We start from the raw sequence: 19,823 nt of genomic DNA, 5'->3' as shown, positions 1-19,823 counted from the left end.
CTCTCTGCTTCCAGCTTCTTAACCAGTTCCTGATCCACAAGCCTTACTATCATAGCTCTGCACTATGTCACCCAGGCTAGAGAAACACAGCACAGACCTTTATCAACTATAACTATGCCTTTTATATTGAACACAGATTTTATCAGAATAAATGGCATAAATTGGGTGCATCTCTCTCTCTCTCTCTGTATGTGTATCATTGACGATCACTCGTGGCCTTTAACAGTGTGTCTGTGTGTGTCTGTGTGTGTGTGTGTGTGTGTGTGTGTGTTAGGGTTGCCAGGTATCTGGTTTTTGCCCAAAGCCCCTGGATTTTTGGAGTCCTCTCCAGGTATCCAGGTGAGTCACCTTAATCTTCATTTAAAAAAAAAGTTTCTAGGTGGTCTGGTTCACAAGTTATACACCAAAATGTTACACACACACCCCAACAACTTCTGTTAAATGAGCTGGTAGCTGGCTGCTCTAACTGTGCCCTTTCAGGTTTGTAGTCAATAAGTGAAGTCAGGGTTGTGATTGACAAGGGATTTGTTTACCTCCAGGCAGTAGCTTGACACCATTGCAAGGCCAGAAAACTGTTGTTTTTTTCCCCTCTTCTTAAAATCTCATAAACTGAGTAAGCATAGCAAATAGCTTTCAGTCTTTTTTTCTCTTGTGTGCAGGAGTCAAACAAGTAACAATTTTCCTGGGCTATTGAAGAGGGCAGGGTTTTGAAATCCTTCCCAATATGAAGCTTCAATACTCACTTTTCTGGGAGTAAAGCTGCAATGCTAATCCCACATGCCTGAAGGAAACCCCACTGAATTCAACAGGACTTACTTTTGAGTAGACATGGTCAGGATTGTGGTGTAAATTAATGGGACTTTTGAGTGAACATAGCAAAGAATTGTATTTGTGTTTCTCTCCCCCTCCAATCTTATTTTTTAAAGCAATTAGGCAGGGCTTACTTAAGTATCACTGCTTTTATTATGTAGGAAACTAATACTGATTTTTTTAAAAAATAAGTTCTGCAATGACTAACTGGTTTTGACAATAAAGTATTATATGGAGTGTATGTATTTTTACTTCTCCAGTGTGTGTGTATATAAATGGCTTCTTTCCAACAACCCTGTGAGGTAGGGCTGCCGACTGGGAACCAAGGCAGCTCACAATAAGAAATAAATCCCTTTAAAATCCAATAACTATAAAAACAAGTATAAACAGTTGCAAGACAGCATAAAGTGGCACGATTCTGAATTTTGGGTTGGGTGAGTGAAGTTCCTCATCACTTTGCATGCAAAGGACCAAAATTCAGTTTCTGGAAAAGATTATTCCATGGAATCCTGGAGAGTCAATGCTAGCCCATGTCATCAGTACTGAACTAGATGGTACCAAATGGACTGAGTCAGTATAAGGCAGATTAAAAGTAGAGAGAGACCCAAGGGCCACAGTGACTCCAAAATTTATTTATGTATTTATATACTGCTTTATTGTAAATAATCTCAAAGCAGTTTACAGAAAGAATTAAAACAATAAAATTATTGGCAAAAACAGTTAAAGACAGGCATTTAAAAACATTCAAAATAATAAAGCCAACAATGAGTTACAGATAAAAAAACACAATAGCTTCTACATACCTGGATAGGCTTGCCTAAACAAAAATGTTTTTAGCAGGTGATGAAAGGAGTACAATGAAGGTGTCTACCTAATGTCAACAGGAAGGGAATTCCCTAAGGGAAGGTTCTATGCCAACATTGTTGAAGGAGGCTGTGATAAGACCTCTGTTAAAAAAGCCTTCATTAGACCCTGCAAATTTTAACAACTTTCGCCCAGTCTCTAATCTTCCCTTTTGGGGCAAGGTGATTGAAAGGGTAGTGGCTGCTCAGCTCCAAGTTTCCCTGGATGAATTGGATTATCTAGACCAGCCTTCCCCAACCAGTGTGCCTCCAGATATTGTTGGACCACAACACCCATCAACCTCAGCCTCATTGCCAATGGTCAGGAAAGATGGGAATTGTGGTCCAACAACATCTGGAGGCACACTGGTTGGGAAAGACTGGTCTAGACCCTTTTCAATCAGGCTTCAGGCCTAGTCATGGGACAGAGACTGCCTTGGTCACCCTGCTTAATGACCTACGCCGGGCATCAGACAGGGGGAGTGCATCCCTGTTGGTGCTGCTGGACCTCTCGGTGGCCTTCGATACGATCGACCATGGTGTCCTTCTGGGCCGTCTAGCTGGGATGGGATTGGGAGGCACTGTTTTACGGTGACTCCAGTCCGACCTGATGGACAGGACCCAGAAGGTGGTGCTGGGAGACTGCTCGACCCCTGGCCGTTGGGGGTACCGCAAGGTTCCATTTTGTCTCCCATGCTCTTTAACATTTATATGAAACCACTGGGAGAGGTCATCAGGAGATTTGGAGTACAATGTCATCAATATGCTGATGACACTCAGCTCTATCTCTCCCTACCACCTGATTGCAGGGAGGGAGTGCTCATCCTAAACCGGTGCCTGGAGGCTGTGAAGGGCTGGATGTGGGCTAACAAACTGAAACTTAATCCAGACAAGACAGAAGTACTGCTGGTCAAGGGAAAAACTGCACCAGGGACAGGGTTGCAACCTGTTCTGGATGGGGTTGCACTCCCCTTGAAGGAGCAGGTCTGCAGTTTGGGAGTCCTCCTGAATCCTGCCCTGCTGCTTGAATATTAGGTGGCTGCGGTAGCCAGGAGTACTTTTGGCCAACTCAAACTGGTCTACCAGCTGCGTCCATTCGTAGAGGCAGTTGACTTGGCCACAGTGACACATGCATTGGTGATATCGAGGCTTGATTACTATAATACACTCTATGTGGGGCTGCCTTTGAAAACAGTTCGGAAATTACAGTTGGTTGAAAATGCAGCAGCCAGAATGTTAACTGGAGCACAGCGCAGGGAGCATATCACCCCTGTGCTTTATCGACTCCACTGGCTACCGATTTGCTTCCGGGCAGAGAGAGAGAGAGAGAGAGGGAGGGAGAGAGAGAGGGAGAGTTGTATTTTATGTATTTTAATTTATTTTAATGTTTTGTGATTTTATTATTTACAATTTTATTATGTACGTGTTTGATTTTATTTTTGTAAGCTGCCCTGAGTGCCCTATTACAGGGTAGAAGGGAGGGATAGAAATATTTTGCTACAGAAGTAAATTAATGCTGCCTTAAGGGCTAGGGAAAAATCCACCTAAAAAGAGACCATGGACACTTCTGGTTTGAATAATTATGGGCCACTTTCCATCCTCACCTTTCTGGCCAAGCTGATGGCATAGGTGGCTACGTGTCCTGGAGTCTTGTCAAGCAGACTTTCTGGATCCATGTTGATCTCATTTCCTACTGAGGTTGGACAATTTGGGAGAGATGTAACTCTGTTGACTCTTTGGGAGCATGAAGGGACTTTGGATACTTAGTATTCAGCTAAGTCCTACTCAGAGCAGACCCAGTGAAATTAATGAACCTATGTTAGTGATGTCTATTAACTTCAATGGGTCTACTCTGACCAGCATTGAATGCCATCCAGAATGCCTAAAAAGGGGCTAGAGGTGTTTATTATTGGAGTCTAACTCCACAAAGTAGTATATCCATCTTAGACAGAGTTTCAATAGTTTGTTAGTTTGGAAGTCCTGGGTCTGGTCCTTCTCCGACATGCTCATGTGGAAGCTGTAGTCCAGGAGGACATTCTATCAGCTTTGGCTGTTACACAATTTGCACCCCTTTCTGGATTATAAGGAAATTACTATGCATCACATTTTGGTACTTGTCAGCTGGGCTATTGCAATTTGCACTTCATGAGGCTGCCCCCAATGAGAGAAATTTCAGCTGGCCCAAAAGGCCTATTTATTGTCTGGGGCTGTAATGCAGAGAGCAAAGTATACCAATTTTGTAAGCATTTCACTGGTTTTTGGTTTGTTTCTGAGCCAAATCTACAAGAAGATTTTGACTTATAGAGTCCTAAACAGCCCAGGTCCCGATATCTGATGGAACATCTTTTCCCATATGAACTCAATGAGATTAAAGATCTTGTGATGAAACTGTATTGTAGGATCTGCCATGAAGAAGGCAAGATTGCCTAGTTTGTTGATGTGTATGTATTGCATTGTATGGTATTTAGGGGTAAGATTGTTTTGTTTTATTGTATTCTATTATCTATTTTAGATGAAACCTGTCTTGGGACCTTACAGTGAAGAGTGGGTGACAAATACCTATCAATCAATTATCTAATAAGAATAGTGCCTTCCCAGTAGTTTCTCCTGTCCTCTGGAACTCCCTTCCGAGAGGAGAAAATCACAGGAAACATATACTGTACACTCTTTAGAAGAGTGATAAAAGCTTTTTAAAATTTTGTCAAGCTTTTTAACAGTGCAATCTTATCTATGTTTACTCAGAAGAAAATCTCACTGATTGACTCCCAGGTAAGTGTTCACAGGATTGCAACCTACCCTGCTGGACAACATAAGATTTATGTAACTTTAAAGTTGACAATGAGGACATTGAACTTGTCAAGGATTATCAATACCTTGGCACAGTCATTAACCAAAATTGAGACAATGTCAAGAAATCAGAAGAAGGTTAGGACTCGTGAAGGCACTATGAGAGAAGTAGAAAAGGTCTTCAAATGCAAAGATGTATCACTGAACACTAAAGTCAGGATCATTCAGACCATGTTATTCCCGATCTCTATGTATGGATATGAAAGTTAGACAGTGGAAAAAGTGGCTAAGAGAAAAATCAACTCATTTGAAATGTGGTGTTGGAGGAGAGTCTTGTGCATACCATGGACCGCAAAAAAGACAAATAATTGGGTGCTCGAACAAATTAAACCAGACCTATCACTAGAAGCTAAAATGATGAAACTGAGGTTATCATACTTTGGATGCATAATGAGAAGACATGATTCACTAGAAAAGACAATAACGCTGGGAAAAACAGAAGGCAGTAGAAAAAGAGGAAGACAAAACAAGAAATGGATTCATTCCATAAAGGAAGTCACAGACCTGAACTTACAAGATCTGAACAGGATGGTTTATAATAGATGCTATTGGAGGTCGCTGATTCATAGGGTTGCCATAAGTCGTAATCGACTTGAAGGCACATAACAACGTGTTTATATCATCTCTTGCAAGTTTTTTTAATTTGATTGTTGTTGGTTTTATGGCTGTACTGTTCTAGAGTTTACTGCATGCCTTTTTAAATGCCACCTTGGGAACTTTAGAGTTAAAAAGCAGCTTATAAACAGAAGTAACAAGTTCTTTAAAAAGAGCATATCTACTGGAACTCAACCATGCTGAGAAATATAAAGCATACTAGCTCACAAACAATTTTATCAGTTTGCAAGTCCAAAAATAGATGCATCCAGCAGTTGTGAGAATTATTTGCCTAAAAGGTATAACATCTTCAAGCCAATAATTTTCCAATCACTCAGTCTAGGCAAATAATTTTCTGAATGCTCAATCTTACTCATATTTACGCAAAAGTAAATCCCTATTAAATGGAAAGTTTTCCGATCACTTGATCTAGATAATTTTCTCATCAATCAATTTCATTCATATTTACTCAAAAGTAAGTCCCACTATGTTAAAACAGGGTTTACTCCCAGTTAACTGTGTAATCAAAACCTTATTTGTTCACTCTTCCTTAATAGGCAAATCTGTCTATTTCTAGTTCATGTCACTTTTACATGTTTTTATCCATCTAATATAGCCTGTTTTATTCAGAGGAAGGGCAATAGCTCAGTGGTAGAGCGTCTGCTTTGCACATAGAAGGACCTAGGTTCAATCCCTGACATCTCCAGATAGGGCTGGGAGAGAACACTGTCTAAATACTGGAGAGCCACTGACAGTCAATGTAGACAATATTGAGCTAGATGGACCAGTGGTCTGACTCAGAATATGGCAGCTTCCCGTGTTCCTATCCATAATTCCATTCCTACATTAATCTGCCAATTTAAAAAAAAATCAGTTCAAAATACAAACTTAAATATTATTTAAATGCATATTTTGATACATTTAAACTGCTGAGAACTATGTCACAATATTCAGAGAAGGGCAAAATCTAGCAGATAGCTACGTTCTGATCAACACGTTACGTAGTCAAATAGGTGGGGAATCAGGTCATTTTGCATAAGGATTTCCCAAGATCTAACTCTTTAAGCATCCCAACTTCTAGTACAGTAAAAAAAAACACCTTAGTTTTATACTGACCAATAATAAAAAGGACATTATACACAGTAATCTTCTTTGCTAGCAAACAGGAACTGTTTGGGTAGGTCCTGTCAAGTGAGTAGAATTGCTTTGGAGAAAGTAGTCAATCTTTGTCTGCCATGCTCTGCTGTCTATACAACTTAGGATGTATACAAGTGGAACATGTTATATATTGCCCTTCTACAAAACCCAAATTACTGAAAGTGGTATGGAAATCTCATGAATCAGCCAAAGAAGTCCTAATTAATTCTAAATTCAGAGTGACATCCATGCAGCAACTAAGCATAACCTTCCAAAATAATGAGATCTAAGATTGCCTATTGATGAAATTTGCTTTACCACTTAAAATTCCTGCTCCCTACAAATGGGTGACTCAAGGGACTAGTAACTAGGGATAAAGCTTTTCACCTCCCAAAAATTGCTGGTTGAAATCTAGCTCAGGTCAGAACCAATCAATAAAGGGTTGTTATATAATAGCTGCTTGGTATCCTCTTTGAAATAAATCAGTGGTCTCAGTTTAGTTTCTAATGGACAATGGAAAAACCACAAGTACAAAGGGGTATTCTGCAGATATTCTATGGGAATACAGAAATAGTATAATGTGCATATAAAAAACTCATATGGCATTTAAAACCCACTGTTAAACAGTAAATACCCCCTGTATTTTAAACAAGAAATGGGTTTTTCATAAAACTACTTTAGAATCACTCATAAAACTATGAATCTATGAATTAAAACAATGCACCACCTCATATTTCTCTTTTTTTATTTTTATTTGTTTAAATCTTACGTGTAGGTTTTACTGGGCTAGTTAAATCTTTATATATTTAACCCACTCTTTTGTGGATGATTTGGGATAGTTCAAACATGGTAAACGGGCAGGGTCCTCAACCCATTAAGAAGAAAAGAAAAGCCCTGCTGGATCAGACCAAAGACCTACCTAACCCAGCATCCTGTTTCCCATTGTGGCCAACCAAATGCCTATGGAAACACAAAAGCAGAACTTGAGGGCGGCTTCCCTCATTGCTCCCCACCTCTTTGTACTCAAGAGGCATGCTGCTTTTGATCCTGGAGATAACATATAACCAGTAGCCACTGATAGCCTTATCTTCCAGGAATGTGTCCAATTCCCTTTTAAAGCCATCCATGGTGGTGGCCATTACAATATCCAGTGATAAAAAAAACCCATAGGTTAACTACGTGCTGGCTGAAGAAACATTTGCTTTTTTCCATCCTGAATCTCCCATCAGTCAGCTTCAACAGATGACCCCAGGGTCTAGTATTATGAACAAGGGAGAAAAAAACCTTTACTTTTTCCACTCCCTGCTTAATTTCAGAAATCTCTATCGTATTTACTTAATTTATTTTAAAGCATTTATAAACTGCTTAATATATAAAAATCTCTAAGTGGTTTTCAACATAAAAACAATTTAAAAATAATCAAATACAAAAACAGACATAAAACCTGTAAAACAGTAGTGTAAAATCATATAAAAACAGGAATTCGGGGATTCAAGCAAATAAAAAACAGGGTCTAATCTTATACGTCAGGAAAAGCCTGGGCAAAAAGGCATGTTTTTACAAGCTTCCCTCCCTGCCCCCTAACCTCCCCCCCAAACTAAAAAGCCCCAGACATGGTAATATTTTCTCGCAGAAGAGTTGTTCCAGCTCTTGGTTCATTTTGCTTGTCCTTTCCTACACATTCCATCCCCTTTGTCAATATAGAGCGCTGGAGAAATCCCATGTTAATCTTTGCCTCTCTTTCCCCACCCCACCCCCAAATTAACAAACCTTTTGTGTAATCACAAACATATTTCAGAATCACAACCCATTTTAATGTTCTTTAAAAGAGTGATGAAAGGCAGGCTTTAACTGCTATGGCTGTGAACAAATTGGCATTAAAATGGTGCTAAGGGAAAACTTATCCACACCTAAGGTCACTTCATGAGTGACTCCCCATCCATCCATATGAGAAAATGCATGGCGGTTTCTGAAAATGGGGAAGCACAGCAACACCCACACTTGACATATGTGAAAATCATACAGCATCAATTTTTTTCCCTACATAGATTACGACCAGAGCTTGGAAAAGTTACTTTTTTGAACTACAACTCCCATCAGCCCTAGGCAACATGGCCACTGGATTAGGCTGATGGGAGCTGTAGTTCAAAAAAGTAACTTTTCCAAGCTCTGATTACGACCATCATGTGCAATAGGGAAGCTTCCCTGAGTGACCATTGTTACAAAAATAATACATCCCTTGACTGAGAGCTACCACCATCCACAATGGCAGCAGTGCCATCTTGTGTTCAAATAACAGATATTGCAGGATTGTTGTTTCCAAACTGAAAAGGCCAGATTAAGAACATAAGAACATAAGAAGAGCCTGCTGGATCAGGCCAGTGGCCCATCTAGTCCAGCATCCTGTTCTCACAGTGGCCAACCAGATTTTTTTCATCATAGACAGAACTGTTACATTCCACATCCACTTATTTATCCCAGCCTCTATTCTGTGTGTGTGTGTGTGTGTGTGTGTGTGTGTTATGTGCCTTCAAGTAAATTACAGCTTATGGCGCCCTTATGAATCAGCATAGTAGCATCTGTTGTAAACCATCCTGTTCAGATCTTGTAAATTCAGGTCTGTGACTTCCTTTATGGAATCAATCCATCTCTTGTTGGGTCTTCCTCTTTTTCTTCTCCTGTTTTTCCAGCATTATCGTCTTTTCTAGTAAATCATGTCTTCTCATTATGTGTCCAAAGTATGATAACCTCAGTTTCATCATTTTAGCTTCTAGTGATAGTTCTGGTTTAATTTGTTCGAACACCCAATTATTTTTACATGTTTTGCGCAAAACCATGGTATGCGCAAAACTCTCCTTCAACACCACATTTCTAATGAGTTGACTTTTCTCTTATCCACTGTTTTCACTGTCCAACTTTCACGTCCATATATAGAGATCGGGAATATCATGGTCTGAATGATCCTGACTTTAGTGTTCAGTGATACATCTTTGCATTTGAGGACCTTTTCTAGTTCTCTCATAGTGCCTTCATGAGTCCTAGCCTTCTTCTGATTTCTTGACCATTGTCTCAATTTTGGTTAATGACTGTGCCAAGGTATTGATAATCCTTGACAAGTTTTTAAATTGCTTTTTTAAAAAATGTGTTTTTTAAATTTGTATATTTGTTTTTACTGCCCAGAGAGCTTTGGCTATCGGGCAGTATATAAATGCAATAAATAAATAAATAAGTTCAATGTCCTCATTGTCAACTTTGAAGTTATATAAATCTTCTGTTGTCATTACTTTAGTCGTCTTGACGTTCAGCTGTAGTCCTGCTTTTGTGCTTTCCTCTAACTTTTATCAGCATTCATTTCAGATCATTACTGGTTTCTGCTAGTAGTGTGGTATATACATATCTTAAATTATTGATATTTCTCCCTCCAGTTTTCACACCTCCTTCATCTTGGTCCAATCCCACTGTCCATATATTCTCTGCTTACAGATTAAACAAACAGGGTGATAAAATACACCTGTCTCATACCCTGTCCACCTGGGAACCAATTGGTTTCTCAATATCCTGTCTTTACAGTAGCCTGTTGTCCAGAGTATAGGTTGCACATCAGGACAATCAAATGCTGTGGCACCCCCATTTCTTTGAAAGCATTCCATAGTTTTTCATGATCTACACCAGCGTTTTTCAACCAGTGTGCCTCCAGATGTTGTTGGACCACAACTCCCATCAGCCTCAGCCAGCATTGCCAATGGTCAGGAAAGATGGGAGTTGTGGTCCAACATCTGGAGGCACACTGGTTGAAAAAGGCTGATCTACACAATCAAAGGCTTTGCTGTAATCTATGAAGCACAAGTTGATTTTCTTCTAAAATTCCTTGGTCCATTCCATTATTCAACGTATGTTTGCGAGATGATCTCTGGTACCTCTTCCTTTTCTAAATCCAGCTTAGACATCTGGCATTTCTCACTCCATGTATGGTAAGAGATTCTTAGGCTCTCTGTCAATTCAAAGTCCTGACTTGGTTGCTTGTCTTCTAGGTCTTCTGCCTATTTTTCCTTCATGGCTGGATTATTACCTTATTCTTCCAGCCTAAATCATTGCTTAATACATCATATTTTAGCCGTAACAATCTGTGGGATTTGACTGTCTTGTTCTCTACTTCAATTTGAGGGTAAAAGAGAATGCTTATTTAGTTTTGCATAATATTTAAATGTAGTAGTTCATTCTGTTATGCTTATGTTGATGTAAACTGCCTTAGAGGGATGGAGAACTGGGGTGCAGGAGCAGTCGGTATGATAGGACAGTGCCCAGCCAACAGGAATGTCACTGCTGCTTATATGGATGATACAAGGTGTTAGACGTGCAACAGCAGAGATCATTCAGTGTGTAACGTAAGGGTTAATTTTGTTGTCATTATTAAAGTCAACTAGCCAAGAGGGGAGGGGTGGAGGTGCTGCACGGCAACTAGAAAAGGTGGCATGATCTCTACTAATGCATGCTCTGATAGATTGCCTAGATGTGAAGGGGCTTTCTTCTGGACCGTTGATGTAATGTCTCCCAACTCTGAACAAAGTCTGTCAAAAAGGCAAACCCCCTCTGTTTCTTTCTGCTCATGTTATATACTGTTTAGTTCAGTAAAGTTTTACCAGGATTTTTTCTCTGGACTCCATCTGCATTATTCAAGTGCTTCTGCTAACACAGGGGAAGGCAGGGCAGCAGCAAGGTTGGGACTGCGCAGACACACTAGCAGAGTCCAGATTTGGTGCCCACACAGTCCCAATCTCACCCCTGCCCTGCCCAGGTAAGCAGCAACAAAGGTGCTGTCAGGAGGGGGGCAGGGCTCCCACCACTTCGGCCACTCCTGCGGTAGGAAAATACTTTTATTACCTATAATGTGGCAGACTGGTGGAGATGGGTTCAAATCACCTACACAGCACACAAGGTGCTTCTCAGGCAATCACTATGTCTCAGCTTAACTTACCTCATGGGGTTCTTATAGGCAGGGAGGGTAATGTGCACTAGCTGCCCAGAGCTCTTTGGGGTAATTTCTATCATAAAAAGGCCCACAGTCATTGCCACTAGCAATATAAATTGCTGGAGGTAATGTATCAGCTTAATATTAAGCCACTTGTATGGATTGTGTGGGCGTGCTGGTGTATGAAGCTGAGCATGCTGTTGGTACTGGACACAAGAACAATGTAGTCATAAATTGGCCCATCCTATATCTTTCACTGAGACTATGTTGCTTCAAGGAAAAAAATGGGGAACTTTATTTATTTATTTATATCTCACCTTCCCTCCAAGGAGCTCAAAGTGGCATATATGGTTCTCCTCCCTCTCCATTTTTTCCTCACAACAATGCGGTGAGATAGGTTAGGCTGAGAGACTTGACTGGCCCAAGGTCACCCAGCAAGCTTCCTGGCTGAGTTGGGATTTGAACCCTGGTCTCCCAGGTCCTAGTCCAACACTCTAACCACTACACTATGTTTGTTCTCTATCATCTAACACAGCGATTCCCAACGTGGGCAGTAGCGCCCCCCTGGGGGGGCGTTAAAGCCTCTCAGGGGGGTGTTGGTGTGACTACAAACTTTAGGGGGGTGTTTGGGTTCATTAGAGGGGCGTTGACATTTGGTGGTCTGATGCGACAGTTGAAGCATTTAAGTTTAATTTTATTTAATACACAAATCATTAATTTTTAAACTGTTTTGTTCACAGTTAGAATGTATTTAATAGTCTCAGTTCATGGAAATAACACTATAAATAGTGTGTGCTCTTTAGCAAAGAAATTCTGAATAGCGGCCAGTATCATATTAAGGAATGGGGATATTAGCCATGTCCCGGCACTAGGTAATGTTCCGATGCTGTCTTGAGGGATGTTGGAACCAATCACGAGAGAGTGTTTGATAAGCTGGGTGTATTGGTGGAGGGCACATTCTTCCAACGGATGAGTGCCATGTGCAAACGGGTGACGCAGACAGTCAGTTATCCACTGGTTTTCTCCAGGAATGGGACACACTAGCTACCAGTTGTTTCTGTGATGTTTAAATGAACTTGTTTAACGAAATGATGCCGGTAAACTGAATGAGTTTGTTGTTAAGTAACACAGTGTATTCTATTGGTTCATACTGTGTGAACTTAATTAGTTTTTGCTTATGTTTTCAGGATTTGTGAAATAAGAAACAACTCCTATATCTGCAATTTGTTTCTTGCGTGTATTTTATGGATGGATGAAGAATAGGAAGCACTGGCATATACTTAATCTGAGGGGGGCATTGGGCACAAAAAGATTTTGCAAAGGGGCGTTGGGTCGAAAAAGGTTGGGTAACGCTGATCTAACATAACCTTAAAGACTAACATTTGAATTATGGAGGAGCTTTTGATCAGATACATTTGGCTAGTTCATACATAAAACTAAATCGTGGTTTAGCACCATGTAGACCTAAGCGAGCACCAGCCTTGCATGATTCCCCTTCCCTCCTCCCATGCAGCTGGGAAGAGAGCAACACAGATTAGTTTTAGTTTCATTGAATCTCAGCTTATCATTACATATGAGTTGGAAATCCTGCTTTAAAATAAATTACAGTTTGTTTAATAAGTCAGCTTCATAAACTTTGGTTTGACATTAGCTTAGTTTGAACCTGACCAGTTTGTTTTTAACCAGGATCCCCCGTTCATATGTAATATTAGGCCAAGATTTGGTGTTGGAGGAGCTATACATTGAGCCCAGAGCTTTTCTCAGGATCACTTAACCTCATCCATGTAGTGCAAATCCATGATTTAGTATTACATGTGGACTCAGCCACAATGCCTACATCAAATAAAGTAAGCTCTTGCCTATGACAGCTCCTGTCACAATGGATTTGTCTGTCTCTAAGGGCAGATCAATGCATTATGAACACCACACCAACAACAGCATCGCTTTGTCAAGGGACCAGACCACAGCTGAGTGGTAGAGCACATGCTTTGTGTGTTGAAGGTCCCAAGTTTAAATCCTGTCATGTCAAGTGAAAAGGGTCAGATACCAGGTGATGTGAAAGACCTCTGCCCAAAATCATGGAAAGCTGCTGCCAGTCTGAGCTGACAATACTGTTCCTATGAGTTCTCACTCTCTCCCATCATGTGAACTAACAGTTAACCTTTGTGACAATGTACCCCTGCCAGGCAGAGCTAATGACCTGGAGTGGGAATGCGGAAATGCAGAAAAGTCATGATAGGAACAACCTGAGCCAAGCAACGTTATTTGGGGGGGAGGGGGGATGACACAGGAATGCCATTTTGAGTAGTAGCTCCGGGATTCCCAAACGTGCAGCTATGACCTGCAAGAGTCACTGTTTCTGCTACAACAAGTTCTACCATGATTTGTACTCTGGAATTTAACATAAGGACAGTTTTCCCCGCTGTTCTCACATACCCCAACCTCAACAAGTTAAGCACCTTTCTTTGAGAAAACCTGGTGGAGAACACTAACAAATGTGAATTTAGACAATAGTTCATCATTATTTTAGACTCCAAAGTATTTCCTTACCCAGGCTCTGCTCATCTTTTCCTCTTTGTTCCCATGCTGAACTGTCCACATATGCTGCCGAAAGAATACATCTTTTACCTAATTAAAAAAAGAATCAAGATCAATATAAGCAAGATCATTTAGAAAGGTTTCAATTTCTCTAAATGAACATTTTATTAGTCACCTTCCTTTTTATACATTTCATTCTCTAAATTAAATGCAATAAATTGCCATCATAGCAGCCCACATGTCAAGAATCATTAACTTCCATAATCCTTTGGAATCCAAACTGTGTAGAATTTAAAACCCTGAGCTGCCTCTGTCAGCTCTACTGAATATGGTTTTAGAGGTGTCCCTTCATCACATAATCAATTATATTTCCATAAAATTCCAACTGATCTTGTAATTCACTGAACATTGTGCAGTAATTACCAGGAGCACATAAATATTATTCTCCATCTGAAAGGTGTTGTGAAATGCGAGCTAGTCCTTTCAAGCAACAGAAGAGTAGTATCTTAAATCAATATGCCTACAGTTAATATAAAAATTTTGTACAGTTCGGACTATCTGTTCCTGGATTCTAAGTGAATTCAGAAACAACACGTCACATCTTCCTGGATGCAGAAATCAGCTCCTTAAGAACACTCTCATTTCTCTCATACATGTTATATCATGTTATATATGTGTTGCTGTAAGGGTTATCTTCAAAAGGTAGGTATGAGCAACATTCTGGTGAATTCAAAAGCAGAGAAATGAGATGCTGCCGAATGTTATTCTGGAGGGAGCTCTCCCATTGTATAAAGCAAACATCAGCCTCATTTTAACCTTTGAACTATACTCCTGCAAGTCCCCCTTCAACAATAAGAGTACATCATCATTCACATAGGTAACCGATGAGAAAATATGTCCTAGACTTGGGGATTTGAGGCTGTTGTCTACAATCCTCCTGCAGCTTGATTAAAAATCTGTCTAGATGTCTATATTAGAATAGAAAGCACGCCACCTCCAAAAATAAAACTAGTATCAGACACTATTTGATAGTCCTTGCTCAGTCCTAGCCCTGTGTATGTTGGTCAAGCTAAAGTATGAAAATGAAATTTGTACATGTAATGAAATAGATTTGTAAATCTATATGAAGCCCTTGGATCTGCAGTGCTGTGAAAAAGTATTTGCCTCGTCTGATTTTCTGCATTGTTGCATATTTTTGGCACTGAATGTTGTCAGATCTTGAACCAAAATATAATATTAGAGAAAAGGGAACCTGAGTGAACAAACACAAAATTTTGATACTTCCTTTATTTATTATAGAAAATTAAGCAACACCCAATGACCCCGGGTGAAAAAGTAATTGCCCCCTTAAACTCAAAAGCTGGTTACGCCACCTTTAGCGGCAATGACTGCAACCAAATGCTTCCTGTAGTTCCTGATCAGTCTCTCACAGCGCTGTGGTGGAATTTTGGCCCACTCCTCCATGCAGAACTGTGTTAACTCAGTGACATTTGTAGGTTTTCGAGCATGAATTGCTCCTTTCAGGTCCTGCCACAACATCTCAATGGGGTTTAGGTCTTGACTTTGACCAGGCCATTCAAAAACCTTAAACTTCTTCCTCAACCATTCTGATGTAGACTTGCTTGTGTGTTTCGGATCGTCTTGCTGCATGACCCAGCTGTGCTTCAGCTTCAGCTGACGGACAGGTGGCCTGACATTTGCATGTAGAATTCTCTGAGACAAAGCAGAATTCATGGTTCCTTCAATGATGGCAACTTGTCCAGGTCCTGATGCAGCAAAGCATCCCCAAACCATGACTTTGCTACCACCATGCTTGACTGTTGGTATAAGGTTCTTCATGTAGAATGCAGTGTTTGGTTTTTGCCAGACATAACAGGGCCCATTTCACCCAAACAAATTCCATCTTTGACTCATCTGTGCATATTACATTGTTCTAGAACTCTTGAGGATTATCCAGGTGCTTTTTGGCAAACTCTAGACAAGCATTCATGTTCTTCTTAGCGAGCAGTGGTTTCTGCCTTGCTACTCTGCCATGAACCCCATGTTTGCACAGTGTCTTTCTGATGGTGGAGTCATGAACATTGACCTTGGCTGAGGTGAGAGAGGCTTGCAGATCCCTGGATGTTGTTGTGGGATCCTTTGTGACTTCCTGGATGATTTTATGCCTTACTTAGAGGGATTTTGGCAGGACGGCCACTCCTGGGAAGATTCACTACTGTCCCAAACTTTCTCCATTTTGTCATTACGGCTCTGACTGTGGTTCAGTGGAGACCCAGAGCCTTTGAAATGGCATTGTAACCCTTTCCAGACTGATATGCATCAACAACTATTTTCCAGAGGTGTTCAGGAATTTCTTTTGATCGTGGCATGATGTGGCTTTGAAACCTGTGTGCTGGCAACTTCAATCTGATGGCAAGGGCCAAAGTTAGCCAGATTTATATTGGGCGGGGCTGGCCCAAATCAGGCCTGATTGTTTACCAAGGTATTCAAACACCTGGCCCTAATAATCCCTTTCATTGGGTTCAGATCATAGGGGGGCAATTACTTTTTCACACAGGGGCATTGGGTATTGCCTAACTTTCTTTAATAAATAAATGAAATAGGTTTCAAAATTTTGTGTTGTTTGTTCACTCATGTTCCTTTTTTTCTAATATTAGGTTTTGGTTCAAGATCTGACAACATTCAGTGCCAAAAATATGCAACACATAAAATCAGACAGGGGGCAAATACTTTTTCATGGCACTGTATATGAAGCCCTTGGGAGCAGTCATCAGGAGTTTTGGGGTGAGGTGTCAGCAATACGCTGACGATACCCAGCTCTATTTCTCTGTAACATCTGAATCGGGAGAGGCCATGCAGGACCTGAACCGCTGCCTGGACTCGGCGGTGGGCTGCATGAGGGTCAATAAACTGACTGTGAATCCTAGCAAGATGGAGACTCTGTGGGTTGGTGGTTCCCAAGTTCGGATAATTGGTCAATTGCCTGCTTTGAATGGGGTTGTACTCCCTCTGAAAGAGCAGGTCTATAGTCTGGGGATGCTCCTGGATCCATCTTTGTCGCTAGAGGACCAGATGACCTCCGTGGCTAGGAGTGCCTTTTATTAGATTCGGCTGGTAAGACAGCTGCGGCCCTTTCTGGACTGGGATAGCCTGACCACTGTTGTCCATGCACTGGTAACCTCCAGGCTGGATTACTGTAATGCACTCTTTGTGGAGCTAGCCTTGAGGTTGGTCTGGAAGCTGCAGCTGGTGCAAAATGCGGCAGTGAGACTGTTCACTGGGGCAGGGTATCGCCAGCATGCCACCCCACTGCTGAAAGAATTGCACTGGCTACCTATTACCTACCGGGCTAAGTTCAAGGTGCCATTCTTGCTGTACAAAGCCCTATACAGCTTGGGCCCAGGATATCTGAAAGACCATCTTATCCCTTATATACCTAGTCGATCACTGCATTCTGCAGGTGAGGACCTACTGCAGATACCATCTTATCTGGAGGTTCGTTCAGCACAACATAGGAAATGGACCTTTGGTGTAGTGGCACCTACCCTAAAGGGGAATTCCCTCCCCTTAAATATTAGACAGACACTATCTCTGTTATCTTTTCAGTGTCTACTGAAGACCTTCCCTTTTCAACAAGCCTTTTAAGTATCCAAGTCTGCGCCTGTGTCTTTTTAATATATTTTTAAACCTTTTTTTAAAAAAAATAAGCTTTTTAAAAATATTTTTAAATATGTTCTGTTTTAATATGTTTTTAATGGTTGTTTTAATATATTTTAAAGTTTGTTTTTATGATGTTTTAAAGTGTTTTTAGTGCTTTTGTTTGCCACCTTGGGCTCCTATTGGGAGAAAGGGCAGGATATAAATATAATAAATAAATAAATAATGCTGAATGCACACTCCACCTTCGTTGCAATATCACATTTTTGAAGGGTGATATGCATTGCATAGCATTTCATATATTTCCTATTCTGCATGAAGTATGAGTGCAGGAGTCAAGCTGGGCTTGTTGCTGAAATGCAAAACGTGGCCTTGAGAGCCCAATAACTTTCATTCTAATGTCTTACTGCTTTAGATATCACACTGAAGTGGGTTGTATGGGCAATTTTGACGACATGTGCTGGGGGGGGGGATCAAACCTCCAAACTCAAAATGTAGAATTTGCTGAGAATGCGTGCACCTAATGTCATTCTGATATCTTAGATGTTAAACAGAGTTATTGTCTTACAAACTGACAACCAGAACAGAGCAAGAATTAAAACAAAGGCCCTGCTTTGCTTAATGGGGGGAGGGGAATGGAAAGAACCTGGTTATTTATTTAGTAAGTGTATACAGTAGGGCCCCACTCATACGACAAGCTATGTTCCAGGCCCCTGCCGAAAAGTGAAAACCGCCAGAAAGTGGGGCCCTACTGTATTCCAGCCACCGCGCTCCAGCTGACAGCCATCAGTTGTAGTGCGCGAGCTCCCCGCGCTACAGCTGATCGTCCTGCTGGCGCCACTGTATTAGTGAAACACTGAAAAGCGGGGCCCTACTGTATCCCTCTTTTTTGTTAGCATATTTGAGATAACAAAGTTAAAACTCAGTAAAGTGACAACACTGAGTACGAGATCCAACTATGTCACATTCAGTTAGTTAAATCCACTGAGGAAGGGATCAGTGTTAGAGCATCTGCTTTGTATGCAGAAAGGCCCTGGTTCAATCCCTGACACCTCCAGATCAGGTTGGCAATGCCCCGTCTGAAACCCTGGAGAGACACTGTCAGTCAGTGTAGACAATACAAAGTTAGATGAATTGGTTTTACTCAATATAAGACAGCTTCCTGTGTTTTCAGTGAGCCTACTCTGAGTATGCCAAAGTTGGATACCATCCTCAATCAATAAAAACTAAAAAACAGAAAGGTAGTCTCTCCCTCTACAACTAGCAATTGATTGTATTGAGTGGCTGCAGAGTGGCTGGCAGTAGATAATGCTCTTGCACTGGAATCAAGCAAGGCAACACAACACAACCTAAATAAAAATACTGCGGCACATAGGAAGCTGCCTTATACTGAATCAGACCATTCTGTATAGCTTATTATGCTACTAGTTTTCCACAACATCACTCAATTTTGTTTTAAAAAATCCACATCTGAACAACTTTAAAGAATTACACGAAATATGTTATTTCAGATGTATACTTATTATAGGGCAAGAGCTATACACTGATAAATACATAAAGCGGCCTTTGCCAACATGGTGCTCTCCGTATGTTGTTGCCCTACAACTCCTATCAGCTCTAGTTAGTACAGTGTAGAAGTTAAGAGTCCTACAACATCTGAAAGGCATCAGGTTTGCAAAAGCTGGCATAAAATCAGTAGCAAAAGACCAAAAACATGATTTTTGGCAACAGCCACAATGCTACTGAAATAAAACAGGGCCTGATCCAGTCCCCAGGCACATTTTTCCAGTTCCCCAGATTCCACTGACTTCGGCAGTGGCAGCAAAAAGGGTTTTTTTTAAGTAGACACAGTGCTGGGTGGTGATGATGGAGCCAGCACCCTGAAAGGGATGCAAACTACCCATGATCATCAGATCAATCATTTGATAAGTGAAGAGGAGGCAATAACCCCCTCCTCAGCTGATTTGCCCAGATCGGTTGGGGGGGTTGTATCTCTCTCTGTGTATAGGCCTGTGAGACCAAGAGTACATGATGCTCCCAAAGGGCTGATCAAGGCTGAATACAACCCTCACACCAAAAAAGGAGTAGTCATCCCTGACATAAAAAGTCAACCCTGAAAAACTCAAGGAATGCTGGTGTACCCTACAAAAGAACGATCCAGAAGTGATCACAGGGCTTCCTCCTTAACCATGGATAATCGCATCACTAGATACAATGTTCTGGCAGATAACACAGAAACCCCAGAAAAAACTCTCATGTGGCCAAGATCTTATTTAAAAATAAAATAAAGTCATTTAAACTGAGACAGTCTCGTTGATTTAAATAAAACTATTCCATAAAATATTCTATACAAATGGTTCGTGGATTGTAGGCTAAGGTTCAGAAAGGCCAAGCTACGAGGCTAGTTCACGTGTTGTGCCCGTGGGCTT

At 40.9% G+C, this 19,823-nt stretch overlaps 1 protein-coding gene across 2 annotated transcripts in view; it reads right to left on the bottom strand.

The window, feature by feature from the left end:
• MRPS27 (mitochondrial ribosomal protein S27) overlaps window positions 1-19,823 on the bottom strand; it is a 101,866-nt gene that overhangs the window by 81,266 nt on the left and 777 nt on the right. For both annotated transcript variants that reach the window (XM_061621255.1, XM_061621261.1), the window contains exon 2: window positions 13,750-13,827. In XM_061621255.1, coding sequence (XP_061477239.1) covers window positions 13,750-13,827 — 78 coding nt within the window. The remainder of the gene's footprint in view (window positions 1-13,749; window positions 13,828-19,823) is intronic.

Source organism: Rhineura floridana, chromosome 1 (genome assembly GCF_030035675.1).
Source record: "Rhineura floridana isolate rRhiFlo1 chromosome 1, rRhiFlo1.hap2, whole genome shotgun sequence".
Taxonomy (NCBI): Eukaryota; Metazoa; Chordata; class Lepidosauria; order Squamata; family Rhineuridae; genus Rhineura; species Rhineura floridana.
This window is presented reverse-complemented; position numbering and strand designations above follow the sequence as displayed.